Below are 14,575 nucleotides of genomic sequence, written 5' to 3'. Positions count from 1 at the left end.
TGTCAAATACTGTACTGGACAAAATGTCCTTACATAATGGGTAGACTATAGAGTTATCAACGCCTGTGAAATATTATTATTAACCACTATTGACAAACGAATACGTTATTGGACTACTCATTGCAAAATAAAATAAAAAAAATATAAAGTCACAAAGAGACGTCCTATCAAAAAGTCTATTTTAATTGAACTTAACAGAGATTTCTTTAGATGTCTTCATACAGGACAAAACAAAAGGACAACAAACAAATAACAGAAATGGAAAAACTCTGCTGATCATCCTGACTATACAGTGAAAATCTCTGAGCGTGGCCTACATATTACAGCAGCGCTCTGAGAGAAGGGTCGGGGGGGAGGAAGAAGGTGGTGGATGCTCTGCCGGATGTCAGATACTGATGGAAAGATGGATGAAGAGGACGACCGTCTCTTCCTTCACCTCCTTCCGTCCTGAAGTGATGCGGAGGATGGATGACAGCGGGATGGAGGAGGATGGAGATTGATGGAGAGGAGAGTGACAGGGCTCATCGATCGCTCGGCGACTTTCTGGTTTTGTTGGTCTCCTGCACATTTTCTCCTTTCCCCGTCAGTACGGAGACAGACAGACAGACAGAGGAGAGACGGAGGGGGCTGGGGGTGGGGTGTGTGTGGGGGGAGGAGGGAGAGGGAGGGAGGCTCATCGCTACTCCATGACCTCCTGGTTCTCTTGGTCTGCGCTGATCTCCCCACTGGCCTCTTTGCCCTCCTTGCTCCTCTTGCTCTTCTTGTGTTTGTGCCTCCGGTGGCTGTCGCCCTCCTCGCTGTCGTGCCTCCTTCTGCTACTGCTGCTAATGAGAGGAGAAGGACGAAGGTGTGAAAAGGGCAGGGGATGGGAGGAGAGGGGAGAGACAGAAGGTCAAGGAAAGATATCGGCGGCAAGGTAAAGGGCAGGCGTGTGGAGACGAGACAGTATACGGGAGAGGAGGTGAGAAAAGAAAGATTGGGAGATCAATAGGGACAAAAGAAGAGAGGAAGGAAAATGGAGAAGGGACGCGAGGACAAAGAGAATGACAAAGAGGCAGCGTGACAGCAACTTGGAAAAAGGAAGAACAGAGGGGGAGGAGGCGGAGGAAATACAATAGAAAACGTTGCGATATACTTTCACAGAAAGATTCAGTTTGTCATTTAAACATCCTCCCGTGAAAAAGCCGCCGCTAGGCCCGTCGGTCTTCTCGTTTCATAACGGCACAAATGCAGTTTACAGTGACAACAGCAGAATCATGTCTACAGTTCCTCTCATTTTATTTCCCCTGCAACAAATGCTCATTGGCTAGAAATTAGCGGCACGCTTTTGCACCTATGAGCCACAGTTATCAAACCAATTCCGCTAGCGTTAGCGCTGCAGGCTGGTGAAAACACTGCTGACAGCTGACTGTTTATGTATTGCTTAAAACAGTGACTGTTATGAAAAGGTTTGAGAAATGTATTTGATGGCCACATACATGACATCATGACAAACCACTAAAAGGAAATATATCAGACCTATTTATTTCTGACATAAGTCTGTGTTTATTCACATGCTAATTCGTTTTTCAAAACATCTGTTTTTGCATTCGTAGAGAAACTTACTGACGTGTTCAGCCCACATTAATGAATCTCAGGTGAAACTAGCTGTGGCTATTGGACTTTAAACTTCCCCAATAAGTAGAAAAAAACAAAAAAAGACCTGAACAAACTAGATAAGACTCCGAGAGCTGCCTCCGACAGTGCAGAAATGGAACATAGCGGATGCAGTCATTGTAAACAAGCCCTGTATGTATGAAGCCTCAAAACTAATGTAGCGTTAAATGATGAATCCGTCGGCCTGGGAAGTAACGCTCGCTGTGCGAGGTCCTTTACCTGCGAGAGGACTTATGGCGTCCCTCCTCTTTCTCTCTGTGCCGCCTCTCTCTGTGTCTCTCCTCTTTCTCTCGGCTCGACCGGTCGCGATGTCGCTCTCCGTAGGCGCGCTCCTGGTACTCACGGTAACGATACCGCTCGTCGTCGCTGTGGCAGTAAGAAAGGACGAGAGCTGTTAACTTTTTATTTTTTTAATTTTTTTTATCTCGTGTCTGCAGGCATACCAAACAAACCATTCTGTGGTTCAAGCTGCAAAACACAAGTCTTTCAGTTTAAGTTTCAGCCTGTCAACAAATATTTCTACAGTGTCTGTAACTGTGGATGCGTGAAAATGATTCTGCTATTTACTCAGTGTTCCCCTTTAGGAGACATTCAAGACATCGCAGACTAATTTGCAATGGGTTTGGCCCGCTCATTATGACACCGTTATTTGTCTGAATATGTCACATCACGGTTCACATACTGTGTGTGTGTGTGTGCGTGTGCGTGTGTGTGTGTGTGTGTGTGCGTGCGCGTGTGTGTCCTTCCCACCTGGTGTAGCTCATAGCTGAAGGGCTGTGCTCCCTCTCTCGCTCCCGCTCATGTGTCCTCTCTCTTGGTCTTTCTCTGTCCTTGTCTCTCTTGTCGTCTCGACGGGGATAGTATTCCCAGGGTTTGGCGTTTTCCATCATCGGGGGCCAAGGAGGAGGCACACCTCCAGCCATCGGTGGAGGGTAAGCACCTGGACATATGAAGACGAGGGGAGTTTGTCTTCAGATGTTTTGCGCATGTCTTCGCTACGGATATTTCTCGCACGTCACAACACATCTCTAACGACGCACATCATCTCTGTTTTAATGAAGTTGTATCATTTGTTGTCACTGGAGGTTAAAAAGAACAGAAGATGCTGTGGAGCTTTCTACCTTGAGGAAACGGGTATGGAGGGACCGAGCGTCCATCGTAACCTCCAGTGTGGCCGCTGTGCAAACAGAAAAGGCAACGTATTACACATACAGTAGTGTGTGTGTGTGTGTGTGTGTGTGTGTGTGTGTGTGTGTGTGTGTGTGTCGTTGTACTTCCGTCATTACAATGGCCACACAATGAGGCAGGAAAAAGTCATGCAGTGAACAGTGTTGTTAAACAGTGTTTTGACGTGTCTTCATAACAACAACCTCCATGCAAAATGTTAAAACCAACTGCTTTCATTTAAAGTTACAAATACAGTTATCCCTGTAATTTGTTATGTTTTAGATTTGACTGAAACTCAATAAGATCCCAACCGGATCATCAATTGGCCGTTTTTATAGACAGATATTGACCGATCAGATATATTGGTATTGGCGTATATATTGTCCAACATGAAAACTTTCCTTCTACAAAACAGAAAAATATGCTTATGGCAATTTGGAAAAGTTTTTGTTGCGCTGTGTTATTTATAATTGTCACATTGAAGTTTATTGTTTCAACTTCTTTTTGGTCAGTAAGCTTTATTATTAAACTGTAAAATATCCAGCCTCCTTTACATATAAAAGTGTTTGATAACCACATGTATCAATCTCAGAATTTTTAACTTCCTAATATCAGGATCATCCCCAAAATTCAAGTATGACTAATGCTATACACAGTTACAAACTGTGAGGCCATTTCTTTTAACACTTTAACTCTGAGGTCGTGAGGTATCCAGTTTGCTTATTATGCAATTTTGTAAAGAAAGTAAACATTAAACGTCTTCATGGTCAGTTTTATATGATTTTTAGTGGTAAAAAGCTTTTTTTGATGCAGAATAAAGAAAACAAATAACCTTTTCAATTCAAGTTTTCTGTTTGATGAGGCAAGTCTGGAAGTACCTCTGAAGAATGTCTTAAAGGGCGACACTGAACCTTTCACACCTTGTCTACACGGAAGGAATAAAGTGATTAGCAGCTGTCTGTGTCGACACTGGATGGGTCACGCACTGTGCTGAACTGTAGGTCACTCATGTTCTGACAGTGCTCAGAGCCCAATGCACAACCACTGCAATGAGGTGAATAAAATACCCTTGAAGCACGAGATAAAACAACTTTAAAAATACCTCCTGGGCAGATATGCTGCCATTTTAACCGTATTTCTATCTTACAACCATCTAAATTTTGTTTTGAATATATTCCCTCTAATTTGAGTTCAAATCGTTGACCTTGCTTCATAATCACCAACATTTAATGTAGAGTTTGGTCACTAGCTTTTTGAGGGTGTGTGTACAGGTTGTGTTACCTGTCCATAGTGGGGATGATAGCAGGAGGAGGCCCGCTAGGTGGAGGAGGAAAACCAGGGGGAGGGACAGTGATGGGCAGCCCTACAACAGAGAAGAGGTAGGAGGGAGAGTAAAACACACTGAAAGCAAAACAGATTTATTTTTAATACGAAGGGAGAAAAGTACTTACTGGGTGGGGGGATGAGAGGGGGCGCGGTGCTAACGTTTGGTGGCGGTGGGAGAAATGGAGGTGGGGGTATGTTTGGAGGAATTGGTCCAGGAGGGAAGAAGGTGGGTATCTTAGCTGGAGTTGGTTCGGTGTCTGACGTCGAGTGTTCAGAGATCACCTGCACAATAACAGGAGAGTTTAGGACGACTCGAAGAGCAGCAGGAGGTAGAGGTACGACCTCAACCGAGTAAAATATTAAAGATACGTCAAGAGGTTTATCAACTCAGAGGTCTTCTCCTGTTTATTGTACCTGAATATTATTGCCCTCTAGATTGTGTCTGCGACGACCTTCAACCCTGCTGATTGTGGCCAATTGTCCACCAATCACATCAATGGTGCCGCTCGTCTTCCTGGAAAAGTCGAAGGGCAGAATCCATAAGAAACGGCACATTCAGATAGACTACTTTCATAGTTACTATAAACAAACAAGAAAGTCACGATAACTGAGTCCTAAATCATTTCTACAGGCTGCTCAGTTTCAGAAATATAATGACAATTACAGCCCGACTGATACAAGGTTTTGGCGGCTGAATACCGATCAGCTAATAGTATTTATTTAACGTACACGCATAACAAACGACCTTGATATGGGTCCCTTACACTTGTTTTTATGAAAACAATTTGACTGTATAAAAGTCAACTTGCTCTCCGGTCGACAAACAATCTAAATGATCTCAGACCTACTTATCAGAACAGCAGTTCCTTGTTTTTATCATCCAACATATACAGCGCTGCATTATGTCTGGAGTAAGATTAAATCAGCCATAACTGCAGCTCGGCTGATTTATCAGTCTGAGAACAAACTACAGGTAGGACCCGGACACACGGCCTGTGCTGCATGTGCACGGCGTCCGTGGAACGTCGAGGTTGTTACCATCAAATGTGTGTCGTGCCTCGCTGCTGATACTGAATGTCATAGCAGCAACATTATATTAAATATAAATAAATACTGTATATAATACAAAGTGAATTTTTTTTTAACCATTTTAGCGAACTCATTGGGGAGTAGCAGACACGCTTGGCCGTGTGGACAAACACACAACCAAGCGGGAGCAAAAGAGCGAGATCGCTGCAACACACATGCAAGGCAGGCCGTGTGTCCCGGACACAGTGTTATGTTTTTCAGACCTGGTTCTACTTCAGCCTTTCAGAGCTCAGAGACAGAAACAATCATGTAAAGAAGACCTAAAATAGTGACCGGAGAACAGACGTCATCTCCACAAATACTGTTGCACCGGTCTGTGTTTCTGAATAAATCAGTTAATAACACCTTCACAATGTTATTTGTTTAAAAAAAAAAAAAAAAAAAATCTATAAAAAAATACTGAGATCCCACTGGTTTGACATTTCAAAGCTCCCCACTGCATTATGTCATAACTCAGCATCGTGCCCCATCTAAAAATATTTCTTATTATTAATGAATGTCATGTTCCAGGGACCTTCATTGACATGTGTTGTGGGCCCTACTGTTGAGGTCATAACTGTAAGAAATATAAATGTGTGATGAAGAGTAAATAATTTGTCCAATCACTACAAAATGACCTTTTACTTTGGAGCAACTAACTCTGATAGTAAACAACTGGCCCGGTGTTTTCTCTCCTTCTCTAACTTATGTGAACTTTCCAGTTATGACTCATGCACATCAACCACCCCAAAAGAAAAACATGGCGTGGGTAAAAAAAAAAAAAGAATGTGTTTTTGTGGCATTGGAAGTAGAGAAGAACAGGCCCCCGATGTTTTCCCATCAGGCCCATTCAACCTCAGAAGGACATGGCCATGCCCACTTACGTATAGTAGGACATGTCTTGAGGAGGCGGGCCAGTCCACTGAGGGGGAGAGATCCTACCATTTTGAAACAAAAGGACAGGGGTGATGAGAGTAACATTGGCACTAACACACACAAACATACACATACAGCCGATGGGAAGGTGACTTCTTTGACCTGGAGGTGACCAGGTTGGTTTTTAATGGGTCTTTATGAGTCCAGTTGGTATCTGAGCCTGTTGAAATTGAAATAGAATTAACGCCTCACGGTTGTTTACCCCCGCCAACTAGTCACGGTGAAGTTTATATCCATGTCTGTCCACAATCGCAGAAGCACAGAACATCGATTCAATCACCACAGTTTCACGGTGGGGACACAAGATTAGTGTCACCAGTTCAGTATCTGACCACATGTGAAATATGCTTAATTTAATCTCTTCTGTTCCTGAGTTATGGTGTTGAATAATGGCCAGTAAATGGTTTTTGCATAACTTTTTGATGTCAAAGGGAAGTTGACCTTTTGGAAATAAAATCTCTTGTTTTAACCCATTAGACGTCTGTGTGACATTTTCTCATAACTACCGTTTAAATTCTTGAGTTATGGCCACAAATGTTTAACCTTTGGCCACCAAAATCTGACGAGTTCATCTTTGAATCTAATTGAATGTTTGTACCAAATTTGAAAATATTCTCTCATGGCGTTCCTGACATTTTGTGCTCACAAGAATGGGACAAACAGACGGAAAACCCCAAAACATAATGCCTCTGTCCAAGGCTGTCGCCAGCGAGGAAAATATATTCCACTTTCTTCCTTTGAAAATGGACAGTTAACTATATGTGGTGTGAGCCTTCTCCCTTTACTATGGTTTAAAGTATCTTCATCTCCCCCCCCCCCCTCCCCCTCCCCTCGAGTTACTTGATAAGTGAAGATACAAGCAGAGGTGTCACCTACCTGGTGACCTGACTGACAGCAGACTTGTACAGGTTGACGGGAGATGTAAAGTCTGGCTTGGAGGTGTGAACAGCTAAACTGGACACGTCCTTTTCATTACCTGTCCTGCCCTGCTGCACCTGGGAAAGAGACAAAACAAGCTTATTAATATATTTCATGTGTCTGTCATAGTGGAGACAGGGAGTGCTGATTTGACTGAAGATACAGTCAAACAATAGAGGTTTATCTGTGCACTTAATTCACAGTTGAATATTGTATAAAATAAATGTTTTCAATAATTTTGAAAAAATATCCATTATTAGTCAAGATTACTTAAACAGTTAAGGCATTCAAATGTAGCATGTTGTCAGTAACAACAAATAAATAATCAAATCAAATAATTGAGACTCTGGACTGTTTACTATCAAGTGTAAAATTTAAAAAAAAAGGACCGTGAACCTTTTGAACCTCAGAACCTGCCAGCAGATTTGAAAAGCATGTTTTCTTTAAATTTAAAAAACAAACAAACAAAATCGCCAAAGTAGAAAACGGTCCTTAAACTAATCCGCCGAACCTAAAACCTTTATTTTACAATTCCCGTTTGAAATGTTGCCAAAATGAAATAAAAATAATAAAATAAACTGTTTGCATGATCCAGATTCTGTAAAAATCAAAAAAGTCCGCGAACCCCAGCGCAACCAGGAAGCTTTTTCAGCAAATTTTAAACTCTGATAGAGAAAAACGCTATATACATAGATACCATCTTTTTAATTGGTTTCTTATCATAAAAGTTTCCAGTTAAAGCAGGCAAGAGAAATTTCATATGCACTGAAGCATGTGGCAAACCGCTGTGATGAGAAGGAGATGCTTAAGAAGTGACAGAAAGCAGATGAAGTGTGAAGTGAAGGAGAGACATAAACAAACAAGAGGTATCTTACAGTGATCTTGCTCGTAACCGAGCCGACTGTGGAGACCTCGAGGCCCATGCGCAGCCTTTTCTGTTTCTCACAGTAGGCCTTCCACGTGTCTTCATTGAAGCCGTAGTTGAAATAGTCAGACAGGTCCGCTCCTACACACACAAACACACATTCAGTGAAATACTGAGAAACCCTGTACATCATGGGGTCAGCGAATTGGTCCACTTTTTTCAGCATTGTAAAATGAGGGGCCAACGTCGATTTACAGACATGACTGAGGCAGGTGTTCATGTTGGAGATATATTTTGAGTATTTTATTTCATTTTAAGTTTGTTCAATTTTCAAATTGTTCAAATAGTCGGTGAGGGCTAACAAAGCCACAGCAACCTATCTAATGCTCTACGAAAATAATATTACTGTTAGGGAGAAATTATTGACTCACATTTAAGCAAGCCTTGTATATGTACAATTATTTACAGAAGATTTTGAGACATTAAAGTCATGAAACAAACTGTAAAAGTAACAACCACAATTGTGATGCCTTACATTTCAAATGGAGGGACAAATTTGGGTCCACTGGCCTCTATTTGCCCACCACTGCTAAACATTTCAATGACAGCAAACATCCTGCAAACGCATACAACTGTGGTGCCCAAAGGAGCAGTAACTGTTTTTGACAGGTTTGTTTTATTTTAGCCATGCACACGCACACGCACATACACGCACGCACGTACGCACACACACACACGCGCACACACACACACACACCTGGCTTCCTCCAGGGTTTCTCTTCAAAGGACTCCATGTCGACCTCCACCACCGGGACACCGTTAATGTTTCCAGCTGCATCGAGATCTACTCCCTTCAGCTTTGTGGACACTGAAATCAAACAACCCAACAAGTTAATAGATGTTTTCGCACCAAGTAACCAGTCAGAAGCATTTTGAAAAGAATTATTAAAAATGTATAACTAATAGAGAGTCAGACCTTGTCCGTATGGTCTGGAGCCTGTTGTCTTTATGTTAAGGTTGACAGGTGGAGCGCCATAAGGCCTGAGAGGAAACAAAGATCATTAAAACTCTGTAACAAATATCCCAAAGATCAACTCTGAATAACAATATTCAATATCAACTCTCTTTGAAATACATCAGACTAAGAGCTAAGCAGGATTAGTATCAGTAATTAGAAAAAAAAATAGAAATACTCAGTTTTCCTTGTTTCCAACAAACATTTAATATATTAAGTTACATTTGTATTACAAAACCTCACCCAGTAGCTTATTTAAAAAGCAGCCAATAACTGTTGAAATCATCTGTAAAACGCCACCATTTGACTGAAACCTACGTGTATTGAGGTGCTCCAGTTTTAATATCGCCAATGGTGACGCGGACGTCATCATCGTCATCATCACTGTCACTGTCACTGTCCACGTCCTCACCGGCAGCTTCACCTGTGGCCTGAAAGTCCAGAAAACCAGGATGAGACACGCGACGACCAAGGACTTTGCGTTTCTGGGAGGGAGGTTGGTTCATAAACACGTCACACAACATGTCGAGACCGTGTGCGGCGGAGCTGCCTACCTCAGAGGCCACTCCATTTCCTGTGGCGTGTGCAGCAGCATTTTCTGTTGAACCATCAGCAGGTGCACTGCAGATAAGATAAACCTTTAAATATAAAGTTTCCTAAAATCATACGCATAAGAACCAAATATTCTAACAGCAACAGCAATATAACACAGGAATTTACACATATCATGACAATCATGAAAAAAAAACGTTCCCGTCAGAATAAACTTAAATAGGAAACAACTCAAACCCCAAAATACACAGGATTAACTCACTAAAATCAAACATCTGAGACGAAGACACCTTCCAATAGCCCGTGAGAGAAAATGCATTACCAATTCTTATATGCAATATACGACGTTGCTGATCAAATCCAAAGTAGTACATCTCTTGCTGCGCGCTTCTCTGAAATCGGGAACCTGCCGACCTCGTCTGCTGCAGTCAGACACTGACTTTGGATAAGTATGCGAAAGACGTGCTTCTCGTTTCTAGATAAAGTAGGATTTATTGCATTGCCTTTAGCTAAGTGTACCTTAAACTAGGACGTGAGTGTATATATCTGTAATATGGATTAAAAAAAAAAAGAAAAGAAAGAAAAAGTAGTAAAGTTTTGGCCGCTTGTCAATCTTTACATCTTTATATTGTAGTTCTCCCACGAACAGGTGTCTTCTGAAAAGGGTTTAAATGTTTTACAACAAATCCAAGATGTGTGTGAAGGTCAGTGAGGGTGTTTGGTTACCCGACTGCAGCGTTCAGCTTGGCTTCTTCATCGTCTTCTTTGGTCTCAGACTCATCTGGAACAAAAAAGTGAGTTATTTCAGCCTCCTTTGGCACTACAGGCTATTAGCTATTCATATTTGACCGATGCTCAAAATCTAACCGACACAAGCAGAAAGAGTATTAACCGATGTACAGCCCTCATACAACATAGTATACAAGATAGTATACAAGATAGTATACAACATAGTATACAAGATAGTATACAAGATAGTATACAACAAAGTATACAACATAGTATACAACAAAGTATACAACAAAGTATACAAGATAGTATACAACATAGTATACAAGATAGTATACAACAAAGTATACAAGATAGTATACAACATAGTATACAAGATAGTATACAACATAGTATACAAGATAGTATACAACAAAGTATACAACATAGTATACAAGATAGTATACAACAAAGTATACAACATAGTATACAAGATAGTATACAACAAAGTATACAAGATAGTATACAACATAGTATACAAGCCGAGGGGATCTTTGAATGTTTAAACAGGTGCTGTTAGCTTAGCTTCCGAGCTAACGCTCCTCTCTACTAACAGTTTTATTTGTCGGTTCATGAACAACAGACTCACTGAGTCTGTCGGTTACGAGGAGTCGGTAGCTCGTTGTTTTGTTTTTTTTTACCTCCGTACAGCCATTCCTCTTCCTCATCCCCAGCGCTGGCATCAGTGGTGGTTGTTTTGTCCGCTTCCTCCGCAGACATGTTTAGTTAGCACGGAGAGCTCAATCACCAGCGTCTTCTTCAACAACAACAACAACAACAACGACGACGACGACAACAACAAAGCTTATGAAGGCAAAAAATACGGGTACAATTCGTAGTTATGTACATAAATTATGACTTCATAGATTCATGTCGAACCTCTGCGAGTCTGTGTGAACCCGGAAGAGATTGTTGGCTTCCCGGTAAAGGTCGAACTGTTGAGGCAGAAATCAGAGCGCCCCCTGGCGGACAGGATAAACCACTCTCCATTCAGGTAGCAACTGTGTGTTGGCCCATTTGAGTGCCATTGAACTGAACTGTATTGGGTGTGATGGTATAAATATAAAAAAATAAATAAATCTGAATACACTTCTTAAAGGTCTCACAATTACTTCTTTGTTGTGTGACAGCTGCTCTGCTTTCTTGCCCTGTCACTGCCTTGTCTTTGGAGTAGGTGCATTGATCCCCGAAGTATCAATACTGATATGAATGTCTGTTTTAAGTATTGATACTGGCATCAACAGGATTGACACCAAACAAATGGATCCATCTCATGTTAGATTACATCCTGATTGCATCACCGCTGCTGTTATTTGGATGTGTGGAGCGATCATCTGTTTATCTCAGCTATTTCACACGATTAATGTTATTTAAAATGAATAACTATCATGCATTTGATTTATTGATCAACAAAGACAAGTAAACCGAAATGCCAATGTTGCAAATTATATGTTGGTAGTTACAAATGTATTCAAAAGTATCTTCACCTCAAACATCCAAACTCTTACACGATGATAGTATACCAGCTTCTTCTAACAATTTTTTTTTTTTAAATATTAGTCTTGATATTAGTAATCCAGGCCCTGTTACTACATGATTAAATTATGAGGTATAGGATAACTGGCTATAAACAAAATAAAAAATAAAGTTACTGCGAAAAAGGTCTATTGAGAAAGATGAGGCTGAACCTGAAGGCAGCACTGTTAGCTGCATGGGACAGACTTTGTACCTCGTGTATAAAAAGCCAGAGAAGCCGTCAGTCCAGTTCAATGTCCTCTGTACTATTACGACAGACTTGAACTTCCTGTTTGTTTGCATTACATGGGCCTACTAGCAAAATAAATCCCCTTAATCTTCACTGACTCATGTCTTCGACGGAGGTCTGCACTTATGACACTTGTGATATTTCCAAACTACTTTAGACTGAATGCTTTGACTCGAGAGATGTCCGTTGTTGTACCCCTCACCCCCACCCTATGGGCTTCTGCCTGGCGATCCACAGGCAAACATCCTTCAACTGTGAAAAAGCACTCTATAGCCAAAAGTATGTGGACACGCAAACATTGTGCATGATTATTGAACATGTCATATTCAACATATTTTTTTGTTTCCATAACACCTTCCACTCCTCTGGAAGGGATTTGCTCCTATTAAGCATCAAGTGAGACTGGATATCCAGGTGGTCCAGGGTAAGAAACTCTCATGGGCCCCTGTGGTAATTTGATTGGCTGCAAATTTGTGATTGTACATACCTCTGAATAATGGTATCAGCTGAAAATCAAAAACGAGGTCCAGCTTTATGATCTCATTCTGTCTTGTGTAGGGGAATTGTGCAGAGTGTAGCCATGCCGGCCGCTCAGTGAGGCTGCACTTAGGCACAGTGGTGGTTTGAGTTCACAGTGACAGCCTGGTTTAATTTTTTTGTGGTTTCGGTAGACATTAAGTTGGTTATGCACCCTTTCTGCCTCCATCAAGCTTGGTTGATGTGAAATTATTACACACAAACCATAAACTGAGTTGGAGAAGTGCATTTGTGAGTGAGGAAGTTTCCGTGTTTAATCACTGCACTACTGAAGAAAATCCACCTTTAACTTCTACAGTGGACAGAAATAAGACTGTAGCTGTTGTATTTACTGGGCAGGAAAAACATTAAACAACCTATAGGTTTATGACTAACGGTAACTAAGTACAATGGAGTAAGAAAACATTTTCCACCGCATATTTCAACTCTGATATATGTGATATTTGTGTCCGAAAAGACCTCAACAACGACGGACTCTAATAAGATTAAATGTATCATATTGAATCAAAATGCACAACAAACCAGGAGATATATAAAATAATGCAAGTCAGTTCAAAGTTAGTTGAAAAGTTTTATGTTATTCTAAAAGAAAACAAAGCAGTACAGCTTGTGAATTGTAGTTAAGGTGCTTTGACAAAAAATGCACGGTCACCTTTGGTTTTAAATCCCGACTTAGAAACTGAGAAGAGCTTTTTCCACTGATCTTGTGTGTGCCCTTTTGCAGATATCAGCTTAGAGGGTATTGGAACTTTGAGCCAATCTACTGAAGGCCTCAAAAGTGATTCTCAAAGAAATGTATCTGAAAACAATGGACTGACTACGTCATTTAGTTTTTGAAAAACCTGACCTTGGACGTTAAGATATTATCACACCACATCGTACTCTTCTAATTAGTACTATAACAATATTGCTTATTATTTATGATTCATGTAAGATTCTCTGCATGACTTGAAACCTAGTTGTATTCATGAAAGACTCATTCATCCCTAACTCACATATCATTTACATTTAACACACAAATTGATGTTGGTTTTATATTTTTGCCTCTTTTGTAGAGCTTTATCCTCCATTTTGTTTTACTTTAGTTTAAGTTTATGACAACAAGCTGTAGTGGTTGGCTCATCGTCAGTAAACTAAGTATCATGATTGCTGTTGCGGTTGTGTTTGCACAAGAACTTTGCCTGTTAATGCACAGAGGTTCTTAATGCATTTATGGCCTTTGACCAGTTAAGTGGGGCCACTTTAGCGTTGTCAGTAAACCACGAGTAAATCTGTGGATTCTGCCACTCGCTCTTCTCTCCACCACTTTAGCTGTCATCACTGTGCAGGCATTCCCACATGCTCTGATTTTTTCTCAAATGAAATTATTTTGGAAACGCATGTAGCACATGCTCTCTCTCTCTCACACACACACACACACACACACACACACACACACACACACACACACACACACACACACAAAGAGAGAGAGAGAGGGTGCAGGTAAAATTATAGCTGTGAGTACATTGATTTTTTTTTTTTCCCCTCCTATGTGAGAACCACAGAGGGGTTCATATCACAAGCATCTACTGTATCACATCATACGTGTGAGCTTTTGTGTGGCTCTTAAATACACACGCATACACGGGACGAGGGAGAGGGATGCTAATGGTCACTCAGTTAAACTGATCATGGAAATTGCATTTATTTCATTCACTGTATCTTCCTCAAACTCATCTCTCTTCCAGTCTGTTACTTGTCTGTCTTACTGATGACACGCCCTCCTTCTTTTTCCTTTTTCAACTTTCTCTCTTCCATCCTGAGCACTTGAGCTATTTAAATTCAAATCTGATTGCTAAACCATCACTTCTATAAACTACAGTATTTGAATCAACTGAAAAAAATGATCTTTTATGGATTCATAAAACAGTAGCCCATCACCAAAGAAATGAATTATTTTGAAGTCGAAAACAGGTTTTCTTAGCTTCTGAAAATACCTTTGGAGTTTTGAAGATATGTG

The 14,575-nt window shown here is 40.9% G+C and overlaps 1 protein-coding gene across 3 annotated transcripts; it reads right to left on the bottom strand.

Annotated features, from left to right (window-relative positions):
• Positions 1–165: 165 nt before the first annotated feature.
• Positions 166–11,180, bottom strand: fip1l1b (FIP1 like 1b (S. cerevisiae)). 3 transcript variants are annotated; one of them, XM_069167527.1, is made up of 17 exons: positions 11,151–11,177; positions 10,913–11,028; positions 10,230–10,284; positions 9,506–9,572; positions 9,270–9,382; positions 8,913–8,977; positions 8,694–8,804; positions 7,947–8,077; positions 7,030–7,148; positions 6,102–6,155; positions 4,564–4,663; positions 4,275–4,431; positions 4,105–4,186; positions 2,778–2,833; positions 2,407–2,596; positions 1,876–2,022; positions 166–824 (listed from the first exon to the last, which is right to left on the bottom strand). In XM_069167527.1, exons 2-17 carry the CDS (start codon positions 10,989–10,991, stop codon positions 680–682), a joined length of 1,671 nt encoding a protein of 556 aa, XP_069023628.1. In that variant the 5' UTR covers positions 10,992–11,028; positions 11,151–11,177; the 3' UTR covers positions 166–679. The 3 variants fall into 3 exon arrangements, with proteins under 3 accessions (XP_069023628.1, XP_069023627.1, XP_069023629.1); XM_069167526.1 differs by having other exon boundaries at positions 10,913–11,180; XM_069167528.1 differs by having other exon boundaries at positions 166–821; positions 10,913–11,180.
• Between the last annotated feature and the right edge of the window lie 3,395 nt (positions 11,181–14,575).

This window comes from Embiotoca jacksoni, unplaced genomic scaffold (assembly GCF_022577435.1).
Source record: "Embiotoca jacksoni isolate LCO1_2020_lvr unplaced genomic scaffold, fEmbJac1.0.p SCAF_4, whole genome shotgun sequence".
Taxonomy (NCBI): domain Eukaryota; kingdom Metazoa; phylum Chordata; class Actinopteri; family Embiotocidae; genus Embiotoca; species Embiotoca jacksoni.
This window is presented reverse-complemented; position numbering and strand designations above follow the sequence as displayed.

Bases quoted from the DNA above. Each gene is read 5' to 3' on its own strand.
- fip1l1b (XM_069167526.1), bottom strand. From the start codon at position 10,991: ATGTCTGCGGAGGAAGCGGACAAAACAACCACCACTGATGCCAGCGCT. The intron at 9,573-10,229 runs GTAACCAAACAC...TCTTATCTGCAG, and splicing joins AAGCTGAACGCTGCAGTCGG to TGCACCTGCTGATGGTTCAA. The intron at 8,078-8,693 runs GTGTGTGTGTGT...TTGTGTGTGTAG, and splicing joins GAAACCCTGGAGGAAGCCAG to GAGCGGACCTGTCTGACTAT.